Here is an 18598-nt window from a genome sequence, read left to right as displayed (position 1 = left end):
CCCCAAACTGAGATGAGGGCAAAGGTTGGTATTTGGGCTTTGATCTATAAATAATGTTTCTCTCCACAGAGAGTTGCTAGATACTGGGTTTAAGAACTTTCTCCCTAACAAATGCTTGGAATTCAAATATCCTATGTTGTCAACTAAAAGAAAACTCGTGTTCAGTCTAGCTCAGAATAGGTGAGCTATTCATTTGTGCAAGGTGAGGAGCCTGCCAAAAACCTGCCTGAATGAAAGACCACCCAGGCCCACATACAGGTGAGCAAAGGGTATGAGACAGGCTAGTGAAAAATCCACACTCAGATCAAGCCGGACAAGAAGACAACTTGAAATTTTGGATATATTGTCTTGGCTTCTTAAAGGATTTTTTAAAACTAAACTCTATGTTGATTCCATCCATCTTTTTGAAAAAGCTTATTTCTCATGCCAGCTTCCTAAATGGATGATGCTGGGGCATTTTTCATCCGACAAAAAAGGTCCATGGGAGAAACTTCCCCCAGGCCTGGCACCAGCACTTCTTCTTCCAGGCCAATTGCTTTGTTTCTAACTCATGGACTGTGAATTTTTTAACTGATCTGATTCTGTGATAGAAAGGCACTTCTATGGCTATGAAGAGGAAAAGGTCCAAATGATCCTGAAAGCTCATTTCCTTCATCCTGGCAGGGAGCAGACTCAGTGGATCTGAGTTAAGTGGATAGAAACACAGGCTGGTCCCAGCTGCTGGTTCCTAAGGCTATGCCTTTCCGACCGGGCGCACCCCTTCCACTAGGGCAGTGATGGCAAACCTTTTGAGCTCGGCGTGTCAGCATTTTGAAAAACCCTAACTTAACTCTGGTGCCTTGTCACATATAGAAATTTTTTGATATTTGCAACCATAGTAAAACAAAGACATATTTTTGATATTTGTTTTATATATTTAAATGCCATTTAACAAAGAAAAATCAACCAAAAGAATGAGTTCGTGTGTCACCTCTGACACGCGTGTCATAGGTTCGCCATCGCTGCACTAGGGCTTCCATTATCACACAGTCACATAATCACACAAATGTCCATTCGATTCTCTAAAAAGAACAGCATTGTAGGCATGGCTCATCTCTACTAGAATCTCGGCCACAGTTCACTCAGTCCCCTCTGATGAGCCTAAACCAGGGGTGGGCAAACTTTTTGACTCGAGGGCCACAATGGGTTCTTAAACTGGACCGGAGGGCCGGAACAAAAGCATGGATGGAGTGTTTGTGTGAACTAATATAAATTCAAAGTAAACATCATTACATAAAAGGGTACGGTCTTTTCTTTTTTTTAGTTTTATTCATTTCAAACAGGCCAGATCCGGCCAGCAGGCCGTAGTTTGCCCACGGCTGGTAAGCGGTAGAATAATGAGAACTGGGGGAAATTTGCATTTCACTACAACTCTACTTAGAATCCTGATTTAAAGCATAGTCATCTTACCATCACTTGCTGGGAATTGTGTCTTCAGCAGCTCCCAGTCTTCAAATGAACTCCTAGACCCGTGGTCGGCAAACCGCGTCTCGCAAGCCACGTGCGGCTCTTTGGCCCCTTGAGTGTGGCTCTTCCACAAAATACCACGTGCGGACGCACACATACAGTGCGACTGAAACTTCGTGGCCCATGCACGGAAGTCGGTATTTTGTGGAAGAGCCACACTCAAGGGGCCAAAGAGCCGCATGTGGCTCGAGAGCCGCGGTTTGCCGAGTTGCAGTTTGCCGACCACTATAGACCAGCTGGACTCTATTTAACGACGCTGTATCCTTGGTTTCAGATGGCTATACTACGGACGACATCGAGTTTTACTGGAATGGAGGAGAGGGAGCAGTCACCGGAGTAAATAAAATTGAGCTTCCTCAGTTTTCAATTGTCGACTACAAGATGGTGTCCAAGAAGGTGGAGTTCACAACGGGTGAGGACGTTTCCTCCAAAGTAAACGAGGGCACTGCGAACGAAAGAAGGTGTTTTCAACCAAGTGATGATCTGATGCTTTCTCTTATTTTTTTCAACTCAGGGTCATATCCACGACTATCACTAAGTTTCCGTCTAAAGAGAAACATCGGCTACTTCATTTTGCAGACCTACATGCCTTCCACACTGATTACAATTCTGTCCTGGGTGTCGTTTTGGATCAACTATGATGCTTCTGCAGCCAGAGTCGCACTAGGTAATGCACTGCTAGCACCACAGAGAGCTGGTGGGGTTTAGCTTTAAACAAACAACCAGTGTTTGGAATTATAGACAAGGGTCTTCTCTCATAGCAATCCAAAGAATGCAACTGACATAAGAGTCCTTGATGATAAAGCACCTAAGTGTAAGCTCTTACAGAGTGAATGTTTTACAATGCCGTACCTTTTCAGCATTTTGTTAAAAATACTGCTCTTAAAAAAGGATCTTGGAGTATGTTCAATACTAGGTAAGTGTTTCTTAGAGTATATTTTTTAAATTCTTATTGGACTAATTTTTACTAGTGGTGTGATGATTTTCTCTTCAGTCCCTACTTTTTGCAGCGGAGAATATTTACACTGCATTATTCTCAAATGGATTTGAAGAAAGATAGATGTCATGACTATTACCAAGCTATGTTGAATGTTGGGAAATACTCTCTCTTGAACATTAACTAAAGTTAAATCTTATTGGTCTGAGTCTCCCTTAAATGGAGCTCATCATACTTGAGTAAGGCACAGATAATCCATCAGGTATATTAATGAGCTAGGCACAGATCATTCACAGCTCTATTCTGTGATCAGCACAGAATTAAAATGGTTTCCATCCTGGGGGAAAAAATTCAGAATTAATCTTGCCATGGTTGAGCAGTTGCTGCAAGCTGTAAGGCTATATTTGAGACTTTAAATGGTTCCTTGGAAAGTTAGAATGTATAGTCTGTTTGATGAATCTGAGAATATGTGGATCTGTCTCATTGTTTTATCATAGAGCCATTTCAATTACCACTTTCTGGGGCTTATTCACACACACACGCACACACACACACACACACACACACACACACAAGCATAATTTCTGGCTAAGCTAACACACATCTCTTCTCTTCCGAGATTACTGAACTGGTAAGATGATCAGATACCCTATCATGCCTAGACTAATTGTCATCTCTCCAGTTTATTTCTAACGGCTGGGTACATAAAGCTCATAAAGTCAAGTGCTGACAGTCCCTTATTAACCTTTGAATATTCCAAGACTAAGAAAAGTAAACTAATAGTTTATTACATCATATGTATGTAGCTGCATGTTACTTTAATGTGCATATGAATATATGTATGCTATGGTTAAGGAAAACTCACTGAATGATGTCCAGAGTGGGGAATAACAACTACCGAGGTCATAAATTGTGGTTTTCCCTACACTTCTATCCTCATTGTTAATGATATTTTGATTAGAGATATCAGCATATAAATATGCTGACTTAACCTGTACTTTGAGATGTAAAACCTGTGGTATTTTAATACTTATCTAACTAGAAAAAACATTCATTTACTAACCCATCTTGCTTTAAAAATTTAAACCAAGGAGTGAAAATAGAAATACAATTAGTGGATTTGTAAATGAATTGTTTGTTATTAGCTAGAATTATATTAGGTGAAATTTAAAATTTTATTCAAAAGTAAGACCACTCATGATGGTATTTCATATCATTGCAGCACAGTTGATCTCATCACCCATCTAAGCCAATTTAACTTTTTGTATGGTAGTCTTGACTTCATACTTCATCTGTTTTCCTAATGTTGAATAGTCAAATCAGGGAATCTATCTAGAATAATCTATTTAGCAAATGATTACTAAACTATTTTTTTTCCCTTTTCATTTTCTACCTTCCATACCTGTTGCCAGCTTTCCTTTGTCTGTAATATTCAACTCATATTTTCTGTCTTTATTTTTAAGGACTGCCATCAAGTTTCAGGTGTTGTTTTTTTAATCTCTGCTTTTATTTTAAATGCCTTTGTTTAACAGCTCCTTGCTTTTTTTTGTCCCTAGCTGTGTGATCTACACCAAAATAATCTCAGAGTTTATCTTTATTCAACTATAAAATGGAAATACTATACCAGCCCTATCGCACTCAGCAAGGTCTTATAACAGCCAGATAAGATAATTCATAATCAACTATAAACACTATAAAAATGTGTAATATTAGTATTACAGCACAAACTATGTACATGAGATTCCAACCTCTTTTGCACTTCTTAGTTTTTCCAATTACCATTTCATCAATACCAAATACTTATTGTACAGTCACACAACATTATATGGTTAAGAATGCTATATTTAACAAAGCTGGTAATGTGAAATCTTCCCTTTAAGATCTTACAGCCTTAAACTTCTTTAACAAAGCCAAGTTGAAATTTTTAGGAAGTCTTTTCTTGGCTCCAAGAAACTAATTCATTCTAGGTTCTGGAATCAAGAAACTAGAGGTAATATTTGAAAATCCAATGCAACAAGATTTTATTATAGCTAAAAAATACATAAATCAAGTGATTAATGAAAATCATGAACTTCCCTATATGCTTCTTCTTTTAGTGTTGTCTCTATCAGTTTATTTTAAAATGTAATACTGACCTTGTGATCTAGGTGCATTACAGATTCATGGGGAATGAGGTAGGTTTCCTCAAGCTGGTCACCAACTTGCAGCTTGGTAGTGGCTGCTGTGGGGATTAGTATCACAAAAACAGATTTAGAAGTGAGATAAGATGCTGAAAGAAGAAGAAAGATGTAACATATAATAGAATGAGGGGTATTGGGCATTAGTCAGTAGGCATATCAATGGGATTTTGATATGCCTTTCCATCCACTTGTCCTTTTTCTTGGTGCATTATTTTTAATGGTTTTTAACTCTCCATTAGTGCCACATCCCACTTTATGATTTGTTCATGGACCATGTAGGGAGTCTGCAGTTTTGTCTTTCAAAATGTTTGCCCTTTCTGCCCAGTGGTTTATTGCATTACCGCCATCGTTCTCGGGCTTCAATAAGGGAGTGGCATCTGTCTTCTCAATCTTAAACAGGGCAACTTAACAAGTGCATTCTGCTAAGCTGTATCTTTCCATCTCCTAGGGATCACCACGGTGCTGACAATGACAACCATCAGCACTCACCTCAGGGAGACCCTGCCAAAGATCCCGTATGTCAAAGCAATTGATATTTACCTGATGGGTTGCTTTGTGTTTGTGTTCCTGGCTCTGCTGGAATACGCCTTTGTAAATTACATCTTCTTCGGAAAAGGCCCCCGGAAAAAGGGAGCTGGCAAACAAAACCAGAGTGCCAATGATAAGAACAAACTGGAGATGAATAAAGTCCAGGTAATGTATTAAATATTCCTAAGCCTTAACTGGTTTTGCTCAGTGGGTAGAGAGTCCGGCCTACAGGTTGAAGGGTCCTGCTTTCAATTCTGGTAAAGGGCATGCGCCTTGGTTGCAGGATCCATCCCTGCCTCTGTCCGTTGGTGGGTGTGCAGGAGGCAACCAATCCATGTGTCTCTTTCACATCGATGTTTCTCTCTGTGTGTCTTTCCTTCTCCCTTCCACTCTCTCAAAAATTCAGTGGAAAAATATCCTTGGGTGAGGGTTAATATTCTTAACAATATTCTGAAATTTAGCAGCAGCATGGTGCTCAGGGCTCCCACAACAGGGGAAAAAAAATGTTAGTTTGTCTTTAATAAGGCTCAAATACTCCTTCATTTTACGTATTTGAGAACTGAGGATGGAAGGAGTTAGATTGATGTTTACATATATTAATATCACAGCTGGGCCTAAAATTCAACCTCAAGTTCATTATTCTTTATTCTAAACTACATAGTTGTAAAACTATATGCAAAAGAATAATTCCAGGTCTGCTTGATAAATAAATGAGAACTAAAGTGAATAAGCACTGTACTCTGGAAGTGGAAATGAGACAATAGAGCACAGTGGTTATAAACACAGATTGGAATCAAATTGCTTGTATTAGATTCCCAGCTCTGCCAGTCACTGGCTTTATAACTTCAGGCCAATCAACCTATGTAACTCCTCATCTAATGTCAGTTCTAAATATCATCATCCATAAATGGAGACGATTATGGCATACCTATATCAGACTTGTTATAAGAACTAAATGAGGTGTTTTTTAAGTTCATTATTTAAAACAAATCCTAGAACATAGTAAGTACTCAGTAAGTGTTAGCTATTATCATTATATACAAGATATTGTCACTCTTTTTCTTTTTGCTGTTCATTGGTCAATCTTATGACTTATACTCCCAGTGGGTGGCATTAAATTAAAATTAATGCACTGTTTATTCTTTTAAAACATGTCTGTAGTCTCTTCTTCTATGCCATTTTTACTGGAATCAGTTTAAAATTATGTACTTTGAAATACTGTATTCACTACAAATTGTGAATTTTGTAGGCCGTTTCAAAACGGCACACAGGGTGACAACTCAAATATCTATCCATTTAACCAGTGTTCTGAGCACTGCTCTGAATGGGACAAAGTTCCTTGCCCTCGTGGAGTTAGAGTCTAGCGTGGGGAGACAGGCAATATACTCACAAATCAGCACTAAGAGGATAATTTCAGGTACAGGTAGGTGCTACGAAGAAAGTAAAAACAGTAATGGGGATGAGCATGGTTTGGTTCAGGTTGCGGCAACAGGGGACTTTAATCAGGTGACCAGGAAGTCATCTTTGAGGAATTATCATTTGATCTGAGACCTCAGAGTTAAGAAGCAACAACCATACGCTGTCCCATGTAGGCAAAGGAAATAAGTACCGAGGCTCTGAGTCAGGAATTGCTAGATGTCGTAAAGTGCTGAGAAAAAAAAACAATGTAGTGAGAGCACAGTAAGTGAGAGAGAAAATAGACTATGAAATGTGGCTGGAGAATCAAGCAGAAGCCAGACTATGAGCCTTCAAGGTGTATCTTCATGCTTTTTCGTAGGATCTCAAATTTGGACAAGTACTGCCAGATAATTAGAAAGTTATAACCAAAGGAAACATGCAGACTCAGCCACATGGTCAAAATTCCAACCAATGCATTCAAATAAATTTTTATTCTTGTGTGAAACACTAAACTGGATGCTAACAGTGAAGGAATAGGCATGATACTTGCCCTCAAGAATCCTCTAATCTTGCTGGGAAAGAAAAGTATACTCCTATGAGGTGATGGGATTATAAAATGAGGCCGGATGGCATTTATTTTGAGGAATATATCTGAAAGGAAGAAGCTTCCCACTGTCTGATTGCAGCCTTAATAGCTAGAGAAGTATTTTAGCCGTAGTTTTCAAGGCCACCTCTTTTCTATTCCCATCCCCATCTCAGTTGTCTCGTAACTCTATTAGCTAGTACTCTGTATAGCTTGGAATGTCTGTTAACTGATACAACATAAAGAAATGCCTTACATAAAGTGGCAGAGTAGAACTGGTAGGAAAATTCAGAAGATATGAACTGGGTAGACACTTAAAAGATAGGTAGAACTGTGAAGGTACAAAGCAGAAAATGCCCTTTCAATGGGCTAGAAAAGCAATGTTCTATAGAGAGTAATTAAATGGAAAGGTCAAGCAAACTGAAATCTATTTATTTCAATAAAATAAAAAGATTATAAAACAAATTTTAACCAGTTTTGTGGAGCATTTGCCATGATTCCAGACCAGGATATGAGAATTTTCTAAGGTGCTAAGGGAAAAATAAAGACAGGAAAAAAACTTAATATATCATCATATCTAGATGTATACAGGTAATATATATTGCTCTGAAGAGAACTTACTGACTAGCTAATAAATAATTTAAATGTTCCCATCTAGCTAAGCTTGCTGGGTCAGTTGGTTGCAGCATCCTCCTATACACCAAAAAGGTTGTGGGATCAATTCCTGGTCAGGGCACATTTCTAGGTTGCAGATTCGATCCTTAGTCAGGATATGTACGGGAGGCAAATAATTGATGTTTATTCTCACATCAATGTTTCTCTCTCTCTCTTTCTCTCCCTCTCCCTCCTGCTCGCTCTCCTTTACTCCCTCTCTAGTATAATATATATAATATAAAAATATATTATAATATATATAATATAAAAATATATTATAATATATATAATATATATAATATAAAAATAATGAACTATTGATACATACATCAACTTGGATAGCTCTCAAGGGGATTATGCTGAGTATTAAATGATTACATATTGTATGGTTCTATTTATCTAACACTCCTGAAATAAAATTATAAAGATGGAGAACAGATTAGTGGTTGCCAGGAGTTAGTGATGGGGAGAAATTGGGTGAAGGCCACATGGAACCTCTCTGCTATTTTTGAAACTTTTCAGGAATCTACAATATTTGTTTAATGGTTAAAATAAAGACCAAAGGAAAAGATTAATAAAATACATGAAGAGATGGCGAGTCTCAGGAGAAAAATAAAAGAAACTGTAACAAAGAAGCAATGGAAATTATAGAATTGAAAAAGAATTAGATGGATTAGTACCAGATTTTATACAGCAGAAGAAAGAATTAGTAAAATTGAAGACAATATTAGCCTTCTCTCAACTTTTCCAATGTACCAGTTCTTTCCATAAATGCTACTAACTCAAGGGATGCCTTAACTGACAACCTTCTGTTAGTTTGCAGTTGGTACCCTTATTATTTATGCTCATGACTTCCTGTGTTCTTCCTCCATGGGACTTATCACAATTATCTAAATAATAAAAGCCTAAACAACCATTATGGCAGAACAACCAGAATGATCAGTCGCTATAATACACAGTAATCACTAGGGGGCAGACGCTCAACACAGGAGCTTCCCCCTGGTGGTCATTGCACTTCCCCAGGGAGAGGGCCACTCAGCCAGAAGCCAGGCTCGGGCTCACTGTTGGCAAGCGCAGTGATGGTGACGGGAGCCTCTCCCACCTCCACAGCAGTGCTAAGGAGCAGAGGAGCAGCAAGCTGAGCAGTAAGGAGCAGTGAGCAGGTGGGCGGTAAGGAGCGAGGGGTCTCAGACTGGGAGAGAGTGCAGGCTGGGCTGAGTTCCCCCCGCCCCCCCCCCCCCGCACGAATTTCATGTACCCGACCTCTATTGAGTATATATTTATCTGTGTAGTTATCTTTTAATGCCTAATTCATTATTAGAGTACTAGAGGCCCATTGCATGAAATTTGCACATGGGGGGAGGGGAGGGTATCCCTCAGCCTGGCCTGTGCCCTCTCACAATCCAGGACTCCTCAGGTAGGGTCCCTAGGCCTGGCAGGCAATCAGGGCCTATTGGGGGCTTTCCTTCCCCCAGCTGCCGGGCAGCTGGCTCTGCCCCTGCCGCTGCCACTGCTTCCCATCTGTGAAGCGCTGCCTCCCCCCTCCCCCCACCCCCCCACCCCCACCCCCCCCCCCCCGCCACTGGTCACCTCCCTCTGTGGACAACAGCCATGGAGTGCGATCACTTGACTGGCCTGGGCCTTCCTCTGTGGGGCGATCGCTGGCCAGCCCCACACACCCGCCACAGCGTTACTGGCCGGTGGCCTGGGCCTCCCTCTGCAGGCCAATTGTGGGGCGATGTCAGGGCCCCCCCCCCAACCAATCACATCACACCCGCCTTGGCTGGCCTGGCACCAGTGCATATCATAGCGTGGTCGTCCAGAAGGTCATCTGGCGGTCATTCTGCTGTTCAATCATTCGGCCAATTTGCATATTACACTTTTATTATGATAGATAGGCTTCCCAAGGGTAGGCACTCTATTATGTTTATTGTTCTTTCCTGGAACAGAGAAAATACCAAATAGCAATTGTTCAAGATGAGTTCTTAGATATCACGCAAGGTATTAAGTAGTACATCATAATGTCTTATAAAATCCTTATATAGTCATAAAAGTAAGAAAAAGAGACTATAGTCCCCTTTAATTTCTGCCCTTTCTTACTGTTTCTATCACTTTGATTTTTAACATTTCCTAAAGATGTTTTATATCAGCCTCTGCTATTCTTTGGGAATCACAGTGTCATATGACTTCAGATAGATATAATCTTTAAAGGAGTGTCATGGCTAAGATTTTGTAACCTTCTTCATATTTGTATGGAATAGTAACACAGTGTTTCCATCTCGGGCAACTTATAGTCATCCCTGCAGCTGCTCAGCTTTTCCAGATCCCAACTTCCTTGTCCTCTTCTAAAACCAGGGGCTCAGACAGACAGTGTGCCAATAACAACACAAATGTATTACTTCATCTGTTCAGTGTATCATCTCCAGGAGAGAGGATAATAATGCAACCTGTGTGGTATTTAAAAATGCTACCCCCTGGTTGAATTTTTAAAACTAGAAAAAAATTGATTTTTCCTTTCATTTAATGATTGGTTGATACTTGTCTTTCCTTTTAGATACTTGTACACAGTTGAATTCAAATGACATATGTGCTGTGGTCCCAGAGAATGTTCATCTGAAGGCTCCCTAATATTTGCCTTGGTGCCCTGGAGCATAGAGTGGCATTGATCATTTATTACACGTTACTTTTGATGGCCTTGGCTGGGCAGTCATGTCAAGGGGCAGCTCTACTGAAGCCTCAGAAGTGCTTGCTTTGTCTTGATTTATTGTGCTGCCAGCCACACTGAAGCATCTTTTTATATGAGTACAGATGCTGAATCCAGACATTAGGAGAGTTTCAACCTCCAAGGTGATAACGGCTGTAGATTCATGAACCCCTCAGGCATCATTTGAAACTAGAGATGGTATTTAGAGTTTTGAAAGACACATTTCATAATACAATGAGACTGTAAGGAAGCCACTTCTGGTCCTGGGCCACTTTTATACTAACCTGGAACATATATGGTTGTATCTACTCGCCATATTGCCTGCCCATTTGGCAACAGATCAACCTAAGATTAAATGGTTGTTGTTACATGGATGGTCCTTGATCAGAGACTGATTCAAAATCATTTTAAGTCACGGAGGACATGGGTAGGATCTGCCAAAGATTCATACCAAATGTGCATTTGCAACCCCAGAAGTAAAAAAAAACAAAAACAAAAAAACAGAATTTTCCCTTCAAATTAGATATTGATACTGTAATCTGGACTCTTTTCTCCAGATTTTTATTCTCTGTGGTGAGTCATCTACATTTTAGACACCTACACTTCTAGACAAATTTGTAAATGTAAATCAGCTTTGTATTATGACTAATTCTAAGGTACAAAGTGCATATGAAAGTAAACAGCTCTCTCCTTAAGTCTAGCTTGCAACTGCTGGATATCTATACTAGCCTTTGAGCCTAGGCCCAGGGCCACATCACTGCGTTGCCCTCTAGCCACTAGGACACTTCCCTCAGCCTTTGATGAAACTTTAGCTATTCTGACTAGCATCTTGAATTGCAGATAAATCTGTGTTGACAGTTCATGATCTTTGGTCCTCAAATCCCTGCCCAAATCTGACTTGGTTCAGCCTTTGCTTAATCCTATCTAATTTTGACAGTCAAATGTCAAATAATAATTTCCAAGTCTCTCTCTCTCTCTCTCTCTCTCTCTCTCTCTCTCTCTCTCTCCCCACACACACACACACACACACATACACACACACACACACATCTCAACTATCTCATCTCATCTGTCTCTTTATCTTTCTTATTTTCTATCTAGTTTCTCTATCTTTCTATTTTCTATCATATTTTCTATTGCTTATTTTCTTCTACACACAGTTAGGATTATTTTGGTAAACAAGAAAGAAATCAAACTTACTTAACTGGCTTAAGAAACAGAAAGGGAGAAGAGGATTTTTGAGCCAGTATACCTGATGGGTTCATATGTGGCTATATCCAGATATTCAAACAGTGTCATTAGATAGCACCTCTCTTCATCTCATAATTCTGCTTTCCTTTATATTGGCTTTATTTACAGTAGACTCTTCTCACATGGTCATCCCACAAAAGTACTTTCTTCCATCATTTAATTACACTTAAAAAGTCTCAGGAGAGAGTTATAGTCTCAGGACAAATTTAATTCCTCTGACCAGGAAGATGAAAAACATTAAAGGGTCACGTTGGCATGAGGATCCCTGAAGCTCACCTCAATAACATGCACCAAAAGACTGTCAGGGCAATGTTTTCAGGAAGGTGGGATAGTACCAGGTATGTCAAACCAATAGGCATTCACCACAATCCATCTCAGACTCTTTGCCTGGAGGAAAAGATCCAGACTCCTTAATGTGAGATACAAGGTCCACCATGGTTTCATTCTGCTTTCTTCTTTTGCCTCATTTCTTCTCCCTCTCCCCTTCACCAACAGCATTGGGCTCCAGAATTAGAACATAATTTTCCCAAATTGCCATGTTTTCACTCTGTGGAACCTTTGCTTTGGCTTGTTGCCCAGAGGCACCTCTTGACTGATGTTTTCCCTGGCGCCTCAGGCTGAGCTGGTGCTCCTCCTATAGTTTTGCAGAAGTCCTGGGCCATTGAAACTCAAACAGAGCTCAGAGAGATGGCTCCAAGTCTGAGTTTCAGAGTTCCATATTCTTCAGACATTTGTCAGCCCCTCTTTTGGAGTATCTCAGGCGTGGTTCTGGAAGAGCAAGGGGAATATACAATGATGAACAGCAACAGCAACAAAAAAGCAGCTGTTCTCCTAGAACTTACATTTCAGTTGAGGTCATCAGTTGTGTAGACACATGATCTAATGGTAGATGATGATAACTGTGGTGAAGAAAATGATGGGAAGCTAGCCAGGTAACAACCCGGGGAAGAGCACTGCAGGAGAGAGGGAACAGCAGGTGAAAAATACCCTGAGGACTTGAGGCATCAGGGACAGCCAACAAAAGGACAGTATGACTGGAGCAGAGAGTTCGAGGGGCAGGGTAGAGTGGTAGGAAAGGAAGGCAGAGGTGCCTGCAGGAGCCAAATCGCAGGTGCTTTGTGGATTCAAATGGGAAATACGGGTTTTATTCTATTCTATTTATTTTATTCTTGGGAGGTAGCTAGAAGATCCAAAAAGAGGAGACATGATCTCTATTACATTTGAAAAGGATAACTCCAGCTGCTATGCAGAGAAAAGACCAGAGGGCTCATTCCTGGAAAGAGGGAGATCAATTATGCATCAAGAGTTGACGGTGGCGACAAGTGGTCAGAATCTACTTCTCCAAAACAGAGCCATTAGGACCTGCTAATCCACTGAATGAGAGAAGTGAGGGAAATAAAGAGATCCAGGGTAAATGTGTCTACCTGAGCAATGTTCTGGAAAATGGGCAGTTGTTTCATTTTATCTTCATCTTTTATCTTCTCTATTTCTTGAACAATATATGCAGTGTTTAGGTTTATGTAAGTTTATGCTTAACCTTTTATTGCTTCTAGGAATATTCAAGTTTCCAATTCTGCCCGTAGTTGTCAAGACAAGTAAAGAGACATGTAAATCATCTCCTGCAAAGCCTCTGATTCCCTTTACACACACCCCCCCAAAAAAAAAATTTTAGGAATTTGATACCAAGGGATTGAGGGTTGGCAGCCCTGGTAAAAACAAATGAGTAACAGCAACAGCGTAAACGTGGTGCATTTAGGAGTGGGATGGGCAGGTGGAAGCTGGGCTGTGTGGCTCCCTGTTCTCTGCAGGGGGAGCGGTCATTCCCCTGGACAGCGGCACTGCATAGACTGCAGGCTTCTGGAGGGCAGCGCAGTCTGTGGCCAGCATCACTTCCCTCGGCTTCCTGCTCTGTGCTTCAGACCCACTTAGTGAATATGAATCTAATTGAATCGGTTAGCAAGAAGGAAATGATTTTCTGTTTGCAAAGTAGATTGAGCCTGGAGGTATTTCTCAACAGGGCTTTAAAACTGCCACTGAAAACAAGATTATATTTTATTCCAATTACACTGAAATGAGTTCTGCTATGTTTATATATTTGAAATATCTGGAACAATTATATTCAGTGAGTGGCAACATTTTTCACAGCCTAAGGCACTGTTCAGGGGATCTTGTTGGGGCAGAGAGGGGAGGATGAGGGAGACAGAGAGTGAGCGGGTGGGAGAAAGGATAGACCCAAGCTAGGAAATGAATTGCATGTTTGCAGAGGGTTTCCGCTGAGGGATAAAACACAGCTATCAGATCAATGTTTTGTGGATTTTAGACATTTACAAATCACCCTTATGACGAGGGTGGGGGTAAGGGGGAGAGATCAACCAAAGGACTTGTATTCATGCATATAAGCCTAACCCATGGACACAAACACCAGGGGGGTGAGGAAATGAGTGGGGCAGGGGGGCGCGCAATGGGGGATTTAAGGACACATATGTAATATCTTAATCAATAAATTAAAAAAAAAATTTAAATCACCCTTATGAATTTTACGCTAGCCTTTCTATCACTCAGGGTTCTCCAGAGAAAGGGAACCAACAGACACAGAACAAACTTACACACAAAAAGAGATTTATTTTAGGGAATTGGCTCATGTGGTTGTGGAAAACAGCAAGTCCAAAATCTATAAGGCAGGCTGGAGACTGGGGCAGGATTCTACGTTACAGGTGTGAGGTAGACTTTCTTCTCGTTGCACAACTTCAGTTTTGCTTTTATTTTTTTTCCTCTGACCAGTTCTATTTAAGATGTTAAGGTTTCACATAATTTCTATTTTATTGTATTTTTATTGAAGTATAATCATCATACAACATTGTATGAGTTTCAAGTATATAAAATAATGATTTGATATTTGTATATATCATGAAATCATCACAAATCTAGTTAACATCCATCACCAGACATATTTACAGACTTTTTTTTCTTGTGATAAGAACTTTTGTGATCTCTCATAGCAACTTTCAAATATGCAATACAGTATTATTAACCATAGCTGCTATGCTGTACATTTCATCCCTATGACTTATCTATACTAATAAAAGGATAATGTGCTAATTAGACCGGACATCTTCCTGGCAACCCTCTGAACATCCTTCTGGACAAAGCCATGGTGGTGGGCCTGAGGCAGAGGCAGTTAGGGGCGATCAGGCTGGCAGAGGAGAGCAGTTAGGGCAATCAGGCCGGCAGGCAGGCAAGTAGTTAGGAGCCAGTGGTCCCGGATTGTGAGAGGGATGTCCAACTGTTGGTTTAGGCCCAATCCCACAGAGAAAGGGGCCTATACCGGCAGTTGGACATCCCCCGAGGGGTTCCCATATTGGAGAGGGTGCAGGTCGGGCTGAGGGACCCATAGTCCTATATAATAAAAGGCTAATATGCAAATCGACCAAATGGCAGAACAACTGGTTGCTATGACACGCACTGACCACCAGGGGGAAGATGCTCAATGCAGGAGCTGCACCCTGGTGAATCATTGAGCTCCCACAGGGAGCAATGCTCAGCCACAAGCTGGGCTCGCAGCTGGCGAGTGCAATGGCAGTGGCGGGAGCCTATCCCACCTCCGTGGCAGCACTAAGGATTTCCGACTGCTGGCTTAGGCCTGCTCCCCACGGGGAGCAGGTGGAGAGTGGACTTAAACTGTCAGTTAGATACCTTCCGAGGACTCCCAGACTGCAAGAGGGCACAGGCCGAGCTGAAGGACCCCCCCGCACGAGTGCACAAATTTCATGCACCAGGCCTCTAGTTTGTTTATAACTGGAAGTCTATCTTTTAACTCCCTTCACCCATTTCATCCACCTCCCATCCCCCCACCTCTGGCAATTGCCAATTGCTTCTCTTTATGTGAGCTTGGGTTGTTCTGCGTTCTTGGCTTTTTGTTTTTTGTGCAATCATTTGGTATTTGGTATCTGTCTGACTTATTTCACCTGACATAATACCCTCAAGGCCCATTCATGCTGTAGAAAATGGAAAGAACTCATTCTTTTTTATGGCTGAAATATATATATATATATATATATATATATATATATATATATATATATATATATACATACACACACTCACACACACACTAGAGGCCCAGTGTACAGATTTGTGCACATTGAAAGAAAATTAATTAAAAGAAATATTTTAGGGGCCAGGGAGGGACCACAGGAGATTGGCCAGCCGGGTAGGGACTGCAGGAGGGCTCCAGGGTGTGTCCAGCCAATCTTGCCCAGTCCTAATCAGCCGGACCCCACCAGCAAGCTAACTAACTGGTCATAGCATCTTCCCCCTGGTGGTCAGTGCATGTCATAGCAACTGGTCGAACAGTCAGACACTTATCATATTAGGCTTTTATTATATGGGATAATTTATTTATTCATCCAACCATCCATGGACACAGGTTGTTATAGTAAACTGGAGGCTTGATGCACAAAATTCATGCAAGGAGCTCCGAGGGCCGAGGCAGCAGCCCGGCCCTTGCAGCAGCAACCCCAACTACCGCCCCGGCTGCCACCCCAGCCCTTGCAGCAGCAGCCTTGGAAGGATGTCCAGTCTAATTAGCATATTACACTTTTATTATTATAGACTAGAGGCCCGTTGCAGGAAGATTTTTGCAAGAATAGGGCTTCCAGCGGCTGGAGCGAAGCAGAGAGGGGAGCGAAACCTGCTGAGGCGGGCTTCGCTCCCACTCCGAGCCGCTGCGGCTGGGTTTCCCTCCTGCTCCCAGCCGCTCCTGCTGGGTTTCCCCTCCCGCTCCCAGGCGCTGTGGCGGGTTCCCCTCCCGCTCCCAAGCGCTGTGGCGGGTTTCCCCTCCCGCTCCCAGGCGCTGTGGCGGGTTCCCTTCCCGCTCCCAGGCGCTGCCCCTTCCCCTCCAAGTCACTGCCCCTCCAGCTCGCAGCCACTGTGGCTGGGCTTGCCCTCCCACCTCCCGCCTCCCACCTCCGCAGCCTTGGCTCTGTTTCTGTCCTCAGGCCTCTGCTTAGCTCCCTTCTGTACGGCTTGGCCTCCATGTTGTCCTGTCTTCCCTCGCAACTGGTATATGCAAATTAACTGCCATCTTTTAGCTTCTATAATTGAAACATTGTATCTTTTGGAGCTGTTGCTTCAGGAGCTCAGAGCGGCGGGCGGCGGCAGGCGGGGAACGTTGGAGTCCTCCGTCACTGAAGCAAGCAAACCTCATGTTCGCTTCAAGCTGCCTGACTGCCGGCCGCCATCTTGGCTGCAGTTAATTTGCATATCTCGCTGATTAGCCAATGGGAAGGGTAGCGGACGTATGGCTAATTACCATGTTTCTCTTTTATTAGATAGGATACTGTTGAAATGAACATGGGGTATGGATATCTTTTTGAGTTACTGTTTTCATTTTCTTCAGCTAAATACCCAGAAGTGAAATTTCTGGGTCATATGGTAGTTCTATTTTTAAATTTCTGAGGAACCTCCATACTGTTTCCCATGTGATAACATTTTTCTCCCTAAGAATGTAAGCACCCACAGTTCAAGGACTTGCCTGTTTTGTTCACTACTATCTTCCCAGGACATGTGTCCTCAGAATTTAAAAACAACAGTTGTGGTTGATAAGCAATGCACTGCAGGAAGGAAGGAGAGGGGCCCTTAATCCATGTCTATGCAGTGAAATCCCAGGCTTTCCTTTATGTGTGAGCCCCTCCAAGGTTCGCCTGTAGTCAGGAGGTCTCAAGGTTAGGTTTAATAGCTTTAGCCAGAGGAAATAATTATGGACTTGCACAAAGATTTAGCTTAAATATGTTCCTTGAAGGCTTGTTTACATGACACTACAAAAGTAAAACAAGCCTTGACATCTAACAATATATTAATTCAATTATATTTTATCCATATCAGCTATTAATAAATGATATCACAGGAATACTTATTAACATGAAAAATTACCAGGTTATATTGCTAACTGACAAAAGCGGATTGCAAAGCAAAATACACCCAGAGAACCTGTGTGTGTAAATATATATGAACAGAAAAAAAGAGTGGGAGGCTAGCAAGATGTTAAAAATAATGGACTCCGAGGTGATATAATGGATATTTACTTTTTATTTTTAGTTTCCTGTTTCTAGTTTTAAAAGTTTCTATGTGCCACCTTTGTGAAATGAAAAAAAAATACCATATGTGTATATACATACATATAGACAAACAATATATGTATATATGGCTGTTCCCCCAAAATGTATACTCACACTTTGAATAATTATAAAGGTAGTGTTTATTAAAATACAACTTATTTTCAAAATTTAGCTATCAGCTGTTAAAGTATGTATACATTTTTTGGGATACCCTGTACCTCTATGGATTTAATAAGTGGTAGTTATTAACAACAAAAATAGTATCCTAATATATAAAAACCCAGGGTCTGTAACATCCAAAACGACTGAAGGCTTGACTGACTGCGCCACTGCAGGCCCCCAACCCAGCACTGACTGCCAAGGGGACTGCGGATCAGGCCCGAAGAGAGGCCTGGAGAGAAGCAGGGTATGATCTGTAGTCTCTGTGACAGCTGTTGATCAGCACTTGCCTCTCTCTCTTTCTCTTTGGGCTTGGCCAGCAGCCATGCCTCTCTTTCTCTCAGGCCTCCGCTGGGGCTGATGATCAGTCCCACCTCTCTGATCAGGCCTGTTGATAGGCCCGGAGATGCTGACTGGCATAGAAACTGACTAATCAGAACCAAATCTGGGTGAAGTGTGAGAAGCCAATGGCTGTCTAGGAGGTGGAGCTTTTGACGCTGACTGGTATAGAAACCGACCAATCAGAACCAAATCTGGGTGAACTGCAAGGAGCCAATGGCTGCCTAGGAGGCGGAGCTTTTG

General features: G+C 41.6%; 1 protein-coding gene across 2 annotated transcripts in view; it reads left to right on the top strand.

Moving 5' to 3' along the window:
- The window catches only part of GABRB1 (gamma-aminobutyric acid type A receptor subunit beta1), a 365506-nt gene that overhangs the window by 343038 nt on the left and 3870 nt on the right, over positions 1-18598 (top strand). For both annotated transcript variants that reach the window (XR_013995819.1, XM_081088362.1), the window contains exons 6-8: positions 1781-1918; positions 2021-2173; positions 5072-5316. Coding sequence is in view for 1 of the 2 variants with exons in the window: in XM_081088362.1 (XP_080944488.1) it covers positions 1781-1918; positions 2021-2173; positions 5072-5316 (536 nt within the window). In the remaining variant the exon portion in view is untranslated. The remainder of the gene's footprint in view (positions 1-1780; positions 1919-2020; positions 2174-5071; positions 5317-18598) is intronic.

The sequence above is a fragment of the Myotis nattereri genome, assembly GCF_964212035.1.
Source record: "Myotis nattereri genome assembly, chromosome: 1".
NCBI classification, from domain to species: domain Eukaryota; kingdom Metazoa; phylum Chordata; class Mammalia; order Chiroptera; family Vespertilionidae; genus Myotis; species Myotis nattereri.
The sequence above is the reverse complement of the archived record's forward strand: the minus strand, read 5'-3'. Positions and strand labels throughout refer to the sequence as shown.